We start from the raw sequence: 10413 nt of genomic DNA, 5'->3' as shown, positions 1-10413 counted from the left end.
CATCTAGACCGTAGTGGTCTTGCGCATAGTGGCGGAGAACGTGACAGCACCTTGTGAGCGGACACGCCCACGCCAGCCCTCAATCATAACTAGAAACCTAAAGCGACCTGACGGGATTTTTGAAAAAAAAACCAAAAAAAAAAAAACCAAACAGTTGAAACAGTTTTAACTTTATCGGCGTGCTACACAGTATTCATTAAGCGGTAATTTAGAAGAGGTTCACTGCGCCCCGAATGTCTGCCTTTGTTATTAACACGATGCCTACTAAATGTCTCCCTATTTTACTACATACTGAATAGCTTTGTACATTTGATTTGAGTGTCTTTGTTTTTCATAATATTCGGTACTGGGTTGCGTGACTCCATAGCAATGTACTGGTTACAGATCGCAGATAAAACACGTTTGGTTCATTGCACAAATGTGACGTAAATGCTACCATAATAGACAGTATCTTTTTTTTTGTTTGTTTTTTTTTTACCGCATACGCAATCAAGGAAGATGTAGTCAGTAAAAAATAACGGAAGAAAAGCAAAGCTAAGGCGCACGATCAGTTAACATGGACGTTGACGCAGCTTACCCCCGGTCTCAAAGAGGCGCCCTGAAGATCGCAGAAATGGTAAGAATTGTGAAGCATTAAAGCGCGTTGGCGGTGGATATCGAGTATTGTTTTTCCGATCGATTCACAAATCAAATGAACTTGTTTATTATGCTTTTAGATAAACAAAAAAATGTCACTCAACTTCTAAGTGTACAGTCATGACACGATTACCCCTTTCCATTACGTGTACTTTTTAAATTATTACACAGTTTGTGACTGAAACCTAGACCAGAATCAAATGTTGCTTTTAACTTCCTGAAAAAGTACAGCTCTGCATCTTCTGCTGATTAAGTTATATGTATAGCTACATATATTGTACATCTTAAGAAAAATAAACCATGTGCATTTGCTTTCTGGGTGTCCAAAGCAACAAAAAGTGTTCTTTACCTAAATAAGTTTCATAAAATCACCTCTGAGTATTTGATTTAATTAAGAGGCAGAAACAAACTAAATCGAAAAGAGTCTTGTTTACTAACTGACTTCATAAAGTAATTTACAACTACAAAAACACAAGGGCTACTTTTCAAAAACACCTGGAGCCATTTGAAGTGGTCCATATGTGTATTTAGGTGTACAGCCAATGGCAAAAGACCCCTAGGCAAGTTGAAAGGATTATATTTTGTTCTTGGAAATTCCCTAAAAGTCTATACAGACTGCTTCTAAGGATAAGATGGCCTGGTCTTTCCAACTCAGTATGTTGACACTGCTATCTTCACCAGGATGAGCAGATGAAGACAGACAAATATTCATATTGTAGTTTATATATGCAGTGACACTATATTAAAACAAAAGCTCTAAAAGGGATTTAAACTGCAGATAAGTGGCATGGTAGAGTACAAGTTAGCATTGCCATTTCCATGTCCCAGTTTAATTCCATGTTTTGTTTTGTTTTCTGAGAGGGTTGTATGTTCTCCACATGTCCATGTTTGTTTTCTATGAGCACAGAATTCTTCATCGACAACTGTAAGTTAAACTGTCAGACTAGATGTTGATCTAAACTATATGATACAATATAATTAGAAAATATGTTGGTGCCTGTTTATTTTATGCAGTAAAGTTCTTTGTACGTTAATGAAATGCACTATATTACATTAGATTTGAACATACTGATATACCCTTGTTCCTACATTTTTAACACACAGGAGAAATAACTTACATTGAAGAACAAAGTTGGTAATTCAGCCTGCAAGTTTGTGAATTTAAGTCTTTGTTCAAGTCAAGTTGAATTGATCACTTTAACCATACATGCCTCTAAAATGACAGAGAAACAGTATGTGGACATCACTGATATTTACCATGGATAGACAGGACACTTTTGGGTGGGTTTACTTTCAATATAACAAAGCTGACAACTTGTTGAGTCAATAAACTGAAGTACACAAAGTAAGGCCAATGCACATCACTTATATATAGCATTACTGTGTTTAGAAAAATAAAGCACAGCATGAACAGTGCTATCTTAGTGTTGATCACTGCCTCGTTTTTAACAGACTTTATCAGCAGTTAAAAACATTAAATAAACAAAAATGCAGCATGTTTTGAAAATTCTGTTTTGGTTTGGGCGCCCAGAGTACAGCAACTTCCCCTTTCGTAGTGGAAAATACAAGAAACTACTGCAGTGCGATATGATGTTAGCACATTATATTTTAAAGATTTTGATCTTTGATTTCATTTTGATTCCATATACTTTGTTAATCCCTGAGGGGAAATTGTCTTTTCACAGACAGATCCATTTCATACTACTCTCTGATGAGGCACATTTAAAACTACTACTACAATAGACAGTAGCAAGTAATTATAGAAGGCTTGAAACAGGTTAAACGTTATACTTTAGGAAGATAACAGGTAAAGTTAGATGGAACATTGCGTGTTGTTGGTGTTTTTGTTTTTTCATACTTTAGCTTCAGTTAGTATCAGATGGCATTTTTATCTAAGTCAGATTCTCCTCTACATAATTAAAGTGTGGCGTAGTAGGTAAGGCTTTGGACTTCAAACCCTGAGCTTATGGGTTCAAATACCATTACTGACATTGTGTGACCATAAGAAAGTTACTTCATCAGCCTGGGCTGCATGTGGAAAAAAGAAATGTAACAAATTGTGTCTCTCAGATTTTGTAAGTCATCTTGGATAAAGGTGTCAGCCAAATAATACATAAATAAATAAATATGACACATGTAATAGGCAAGTGAGAGCAGTGTTGGCAAGATGGCAAAGTTGTTAGCACTACTGCTTCACAGCTCCAGAGACCTACATTATATGACCAATTCATTCATGATTTTTGTCAAGTTACGTATTTGTTTTTTTTAGGTATTCCCTTTCTTTCTGTGTCCCAAAGGTATACGGTGCACGAGAAATATAACTGGTTTGATTTCATTGAGTGCAGATGTTTTCATGAGCATACTCTGCAGTTGCTCCTGAAACATATTCTATTCTCTATGTGAAGATTTTTCTCAGGGTACACCAACTGCAATTCGGTGACTCTAATGTAGCCTTATATGAGTAGTTGTGTGCGTCTGAGCGGCCCTTTTTGGTTTCTAACCAATGCTGTCAGATTAGACTGTAGGCTCTGAGAAGCCCTGAATTAGACTAAGTGGGTTTTAAGAATGTTGGTTCTATTTGCAATAGAGGAGGGTGAAGACTTTTGTTGACAACTCTGCTTTTTAAAATAGGGAACTGAGCCCATACATGGGAAGAGCTAATTGATATTTTGCAGAAAGCAAATGGGCAAGCAGAACTCATTAGATTTCCATGATTATGTAGACAAGAATCATGTTTGCTTACAGAGTGATGGGAAATAATGGACTGTTGTTAAATGTGCTAAATATGTTATTTTCTATACAAGAAGAATATACAACTCAAAATCAGAGGTAGCAGCAGACTGTTTGTGAATTGTGTAGTCACTTTAATTATGGATTTTTTTTTACAGTTTTAGTAATGTTTATAGTTGAGTATAAAAAAAAATGTAAACACAAAGCATGACCTCTAGTGGGCACAGAGGAAAACATACAATGGGATTTTTTTAACTGACGCATCCAAATTGGTTTATAATACAGTGCAGTATATTAAACGGGTCTGAATACTATTACAAATCATTTTACACAATAACTAATGGGACCCCAGATTATGCCACATATTACTGTTATTCTCTGACTGATTTTTATATACTGTATAACACTACTAAAATTACAGGTACATTTAAACATTGATTTTTAGAGACTTTAAAATTATGCTTCATAATGTCTTGTAATATATTCAAATATGTCATGCTTAACCAATAACATATAATTGAAGGTGCCTTTCCTCCAAATTGCTGCTTGCTTGATTGGTTCACTCACATGTACCTGGCATGTCCTCTTTTTCTGCAACATTGTGATTCACAAAGTAGTAAAGTTAATATTTATCTTGAGGTGTGGTCTCTGTCTGTGCTGCGAATGCTCTCTGTCTGTGAGATCCTGAATGGTTATAATTAGGATGCATAAAATTAATTTCTTGTAGTTAATAAAACAATGCTATGTTGTATTTGTGATTATAAACTAAATCCTTACCTCTGGTTTTCTTTCCAGGCTGTTATCTTTGTATCACTTATTTGCTTTTCTTCAGTTCCTGACACTCCTTATATTACTGTAACCTGCTTGGAAATGCTGATAAGTCTCCTGATTTTCCTCTTGTATCTGACAAAATTAAACAAGAAGATAACAATTTTCTTCTGGCCTCTGATTGTAAGATCAAAGTTAATTCTTGTATTCATTGTCAATGTATGTTTTACAAATATAGAAGTAATTGAACCATATTTTCTTCTTATAGGACATTTTAAACTCAACCTTTGCAGCAGTGTATATGTGCATTTTGTGTTTGATTGCTGTTAGCACATATACTGCACGTGGGACTTTGGCAGGAGGGGTGAGTGCTACCTGTGTACTTTTTTTTTTTTTAGGCATCTCTGGTAATTTCATGATTATACATTTTGTCTTTATATTAACAAAACCCTTATTTCATTAATAGTTATATGAAATGGTTTATAAACCATCATTCAAAAATTATAAAGTTCTTCAGTGTAGAACAGTTACTAGAGTAATAATGAAATAGTAGAAATTAAGAATTGTCATATTAAATCGAGTCAATTAAAACAGTAGTTAAGGACCAGCACATACATAAAAACTTTCTTAAAAGTAAATAATGCACTATTATAGTGCATTTATAGAATTTGTCATACTAAGCTCTGGTACCAGGAGACTTCATGGGCCAAATATATTGGCCTGAAATGTACTGTAGTTGCAGCACTTCTCTTTATATATTATTTTCCTAAGTAAGGTGGCTTTCTAAGCTGGACAGATCAAGTCATAGTATCCTCTGCAAATTCTCTGTCCAGTTGATGTATATGCAGTAATTCCTCCAACATGTCCTAGATCTGTTGTTGAGTGCTCTTTCTTCCTAGGAGGTGCCCAGATGACATTCTAGCTCCAAGCCCAAATCAGCTCAGCTGTTTCCACTCACTCAAAATGAGGACATCTTAAATCATTTCTCACAGATGGATGAGTGCACCAGTTATTGCTGTTAAGGCCCTTTACCTTTTACCATATCCTGTGTTTTCCGCTTTTGATATGTTAACATTGGTAAAGATTAAGACACAGTTTAACAAACACATAAAACAAATGAATTAATGAAGTAAAAGTCTTATTCTGAGTTACCACAAACTGTACATAAGAAAATAATTTGAAAATACTATATTGCTACTCTTATGTAATCCGGTGTTAGCAAAATCATTCCAGGACTTAAGATTCATCAAGTTCATGGATCTCAGTCTTGAGACATTAAAAGATTAAAACTGTTCAATTCCATATTATTTTGGAGGAGTGCAAGGTACAAAATTTATTGCATTGCTGCCTCACATTTCTTGTACACTAAACACATGACACTGGCTGAGGGGACCTCTGTGTACTGCACTGACATTCTCTTTCATGATTTCATTGGTGTATTCTTGTAGGTCCAAAGTGGAGTTTAATAAATTGTTCATCTACTACTCTGTTTTTTTATTGTATATAGCCCAATGACGATGCGTTTAATAAGGCCAGTAACGTTTATTTCAGGACAGTAAGATTGTAGTCACTGTAAACATCAGTATTGGGATATGAGGGAAACAGCTCAGTGGGACCACGTCAGTAGGAAACAGAAGGTTATTTACAATACAAACACAAGTTGTTTTAAGGATTGAATACAGGCTGCACAAGGTCAAAGTAACTGATGTCACATAGATATGGAATATTTTGAGTTGTAGAGAGGAGTATGGTTGGATACAGGATCCAGAAAGCAAATATACTGTATATATTTTTGGAGACAGCTAAAGACACAGAATATTAAACAGGCGAGACTATGTTAAGAGCCATCAGAAGAGTAGCAGCATTTGGAAAGTGCTGTTGCCATAGACATAAAGTGTTCTGGGTAAAGTCCCACACCTGGTGCCTCGTTTATAAAACTTTGTGTCGATTTCAGTGAGAAAAAAGCGCACTCCAAAGAAGAAAAACAGGAAAATATGCACGCAAAAACAAAAACCTGATTTATAAAACCTGGCATACACACATTTCTACGCAATTAACCTTTATAAATCACTATCATCTTGTAAATGTGTGTACATAAACATGCCTTGAACGCCCCCTTGAAACATCCATATATGGAGTTTGCTAATCAACTTCGTACATACACAATCATAATACTGCAAAACATCATTGGCTGATAGAGCAGCTCCCTCCTGATATATCAAGATGATGCTTTCAAGAGTACCAGGCTGTGCTCCACATCTGAGTGCGTAAGGTCATGTGCTGTATTATAGCACCTCTCCTGTGTGTTCTGGGAGCCTGGAACGGTGTAAGGCCACCAGTGCCAGAGTGGGTAGCCGCTATCACCTGGCACATGTAATGACGTGATTGTTGTTACAATGAACAGTAAAGGCCATATGAAACACTGAGGGCCTAGACAGTTACCTTACCAACAAGCCAGCCACCACATAGTCTCACAGGACAAGATGCGACTCTCAAATTAGAAAAAAAGTCCCAGAACAAGCCGCTAAAAAGTGTTTAGTGAATAGCGGCATAGTTCTGCACTGCAAACACTGCTCTCAATTTCCTCCAGTCTGTGCATTTTAAAACACCACCAAGGTTTCAGGGAGAAAGTAAAAGATACTGAACAAAGGACTTGACACTGAGACAAAATAAAAAGTTAAAACTGCTGTTTTCCATTCTGTGTTGTAATAAGCGCTGCGACAGTAGAGACAGACAGATACACACACAAACGGACAACCGCAGCTACTGGGCTCCATTTAGAGAAATGCCGCTGTCTGCTATGATACCTTTCTGTCATTTAAAATATTGCATCATTATATGACATAACAACAGCAAACAGAATTTAGATAAGCATTGTGGTCAATGGATATACAATATGTTAAAATGCTGCTGCTATTTTGTCATGGCATGTTTGCATTTCCAATTAGATGGTGATGTTAAATTTCTTTAGCTGTTCATTTAGACGTGCAGTCAGAAGGTGGCTGTGGTGCAGCCCCATCTGTGTATCTACTGGTATGCCTATTTTGCAATTTTTATTTTCATGAATGTAGCTGCCAATCATGTTTTCATGAGTATAGCAGCCAGTTCTTTCAAGCATGCATCAACTCCTACATTATCATGGACACTAACACTGAACAACAGAGAGTACATACAGTTCCTGCAACAACATATCATTCATGTTTACCATTCATTCATTGATGGCATCGAAGGCCAAAGGTTTTTCCCTTGCATCAGGTTATGTTTATGTTTTAAAATGTACAGTGACCTCTTTGCACACATAGCACACATTTATATGTCTTAATAGTTTTTTTAGGAGATTTTTTGACTGCAGATGGTTCATCACAAACAGAAGCTTGCTGTTGGCTTGATATTCCTGACCTGTCGGTCAGTTCCCTAAGAAGTGACAACAAGTAGTCGATATAAACTGACGAAAAACCAAAGAGCCCTTCTGTGCAAATACATAGCATTGAACCTTTTAAAAGGGAATTAAAATAATGTCTGTGCATCAATTCCATTGTTTTTAAGGTGTAATAGGTTTGTCACAGAAAGTTGAGTATGTACATTTTGAGCCTCTTTTTGTGCACATGCTAGCTTTATAAATGAGGCCCCTGGACGTTGACAGCGTGGGATTCCACGTTCTTCCTGTGTCTTGCTTAGATTTTTTCTCTGGCAATTTGAAATTTGTTTAGATGTGGGTGTGTGCATGAGTGGGCCCTGGAATGGACTGGTTCCCTCTTCCAGGATTGTTCCCTACCTTGAATTCATTGCCTTTGCAGACAGGCTTCAGCACCCTATGAGCCAGGATTGAAGGAAGTAAGCTTAATATTTTCAAAAACAAGAACAATTTAACACTATACACCTTAACACCTAATTCTCCTTTGTTCTATTGACAGATTACTGGTTTAATTGCTTCTGGAATCTTGGCTACTGATGGCTATCTACTCTTCACAAAAATTACTTTTAATCAATGTAAACGTCCTGAGATTTCAGCCACAAATAAACCTGAAATAAGTTGAGAAAGTAACTTAAGTAACTTATTTGTAGCATATTGCAGGATTGTTTAACAATTGTGTACTATACTCATTTGTATTTTTATTTTATTATTAATTAATTATTAATTAATTTCTATTTTCAGTATTTAAATGTATAAATTTGTCAATTTTATGCTGATATTTATGCCAATTTATTCAGAGGATTTAACAGAGCATTTTACTGTGAAATATTTTATAATCAGTAATGTATTAATACTGTATTAGATACTGTGTTTATTTTCTAAAAATATATTTTTTAAAATGAGTTAATTCAGTAATGTATTAGTGCAGATGTGATTAAACTTACAGAACATATCGATATGTTTTCAAGATTTTGTTACGCTAGCAATTATTGCTGTCTGTAGGCTTAGTGATTTGCTAGCTTTTTCAGCTAGAAAGAAACAGGAGCTGCTGGAATTTTTTGGCTTATTTAAAAGGCATGCTACCAAGTGTCATTTAAACTTGTATGAGATCTGAAACTGCTTTCAAGGGGAAAATGTAAAACACAGATGTGATGGTAAGCTTCCTTTTGTATTTGTACTGTGACTTTTTAACTTTGCTGCCATCTTCTGTTAATCACATATTTTTTCATATTGGTATTTCCTTTATGACCAGAAATAGATACAGAGTGTTATAACATGAAATAAACCTTGTCAGGCTATTTTGTACATAATCCATACTTTGTGTATTTTTTTAGACAATTCCAACAGATTTACAATAATTAAGCTGGTGTTAAGTTTAGCAATTACTTGGAGTATTTACACTGTTATTTCATACTTTTATAACTGCATTGTATAAAATACTCACCTAACAACCAATTAACGTACCAGTGCTTTTAACTAAACTTAAATATTCAGTTCATGTAGTCTTTGCAACACTGCAAATAATTTCTGTAATGAAAGAATGATAGTTATACCTAATGTAGTTGCATACAAAGTTGCCCTCACGCCTCCTAGGTGTTTATTCCTGCAGCAGGACAATCCCAGGCCACACACAGATGCTATTGTGACAGCTATCCTGAGGAATGACTGTATGCCTGTGCTGCCTTGTTGTGCCTTCTTTCCAGACTTTAACCCAACACTGAACATTAATGCAACATCTGCATCATGTTGTGACCTTCTGCCTGCCAGTGTCCGCCTTCATCAGGTCCTTATGCAGGAAAGGGATAACATTCTACAACTGCAGATTCAGAGACGTATTGACTGTATGCACCAGAAGTGTAAAGTAGTGGTGGCTGCAAGAAACATTCACATAAAATACAGAGAGACTACTAGACGACTGGTGTAAATAGTCAGAGTTGTTTTTTTGGTGATATTTTCATGAATTAATTAGTTTTTTATAACAAAAAATAAACTTCAGTTTAGCAATTTGTTTTGCATTTTCCATCACTGTGTGTGTGTGTATGTATATATATATATATGTGTGTGTGTGTACTGTATATGGTATGTGTCAGTTTATGGTATATGTCAGTTTGTTTTGGTAATTATTAGAAAGTAAAACAAATGAAGGAATGACACGAGATATACAGTAAGTTAAACTGCACAAATGCAGTGCTAATGTAAATGCTTATATACTATTATGTGCTATCATTTTCAACTGATGTGCTGTACAAAAGTGAATCCCACAGTATTCCTATTTAAAGGGATTTTATGTATAATTGTATCTTATTTAAATGTTTTTCATGTATGAAATACGATCCTTTTTGTTTTCATGTTTCTTTTACCTTTATATTAATCTCACATTGCATTTTCTTTATGACAATACACCATATACACCAGGCTACACTTCTGCTTTAAAGTAGAATTTTCATATCTGTCTCTACAAATATGCTTTCTGACACCGAGTGTGGCAGCAGGCCAAACCTGAATATAATGATTAAGCTTTAGAATATTAACTCAGCACTTTTCCATATGATGTGTCAGTTTCTTTGCCAGGTTCCAGTGAGACATGGGCCTCAAACAGGTTTAAGCCATAATGGAATCCAAGCTAGTGAAAAACAAAATTTGTTTTGGTATGCTAAATGTTATTAATATTGAGCCACGTGCAATATGTATTTGTTGATTTATATCCCTCATTTTCTTTTTAATGAAGTTTTTTTTTTTTAACCTATGTAATCTCAGATTTAACACTAAGTTATTCACTTATGTGCTGTAACTCAAGAAAAGAGTCACCACCAGATCAGTTCAAAAGCAACTGGTGTTAAATGCTGTGCTCATAAATTTGGCCC

At 35.4% G+C, this 10413-nt stretch overlaps 1 protein-coding gene across 1 annotated transcript; it reads left to right on the top strand.

Annotated features, from left to right (window-relative positions):
• Positions 1–39: 39 nt before the first annotated feature.
• On the top strand, positions 40–8859 carry LOC114657747 (chemokine-like factor). Its single transcript, XM_028809632.2, has 4 exons — positions 40–616; positions 4162–4317; positions 4403–4498; positions 8049–8859. The coding sequence occupies exons 1-4, from the start codon at positions 557–559 to the stop codon at positions 8169–8171; spliced, it is 435 nt and encodes a 144-aa protein (XP_028665465.1). The 5' UTR covers positions 40–556; the 3' UTR covers positions 8172–8859.
• Positions 8860–10413: the final 1554 nt, after the last annotated feature.

Source organism: Erpetoichthys calabaricus, chromosome 9 (assembly GCF_900747795.2).
Source record: "Erpetoichthys calabaricus chromosome 9, fErpCal1.3, whole genome shotgun sequence".
NCBI lineage: Eukaryota > Metazoa > Chordata > Cladistia > Polypteriformes > Polypteridae > Erpetoichthys > Erpetoichthys calabaricus.
The sequence above is the reverse complement of the archived record's forward strand: the minus strand, read 5'-3'. Positions and strand labels throughout refer to the sequence as shown.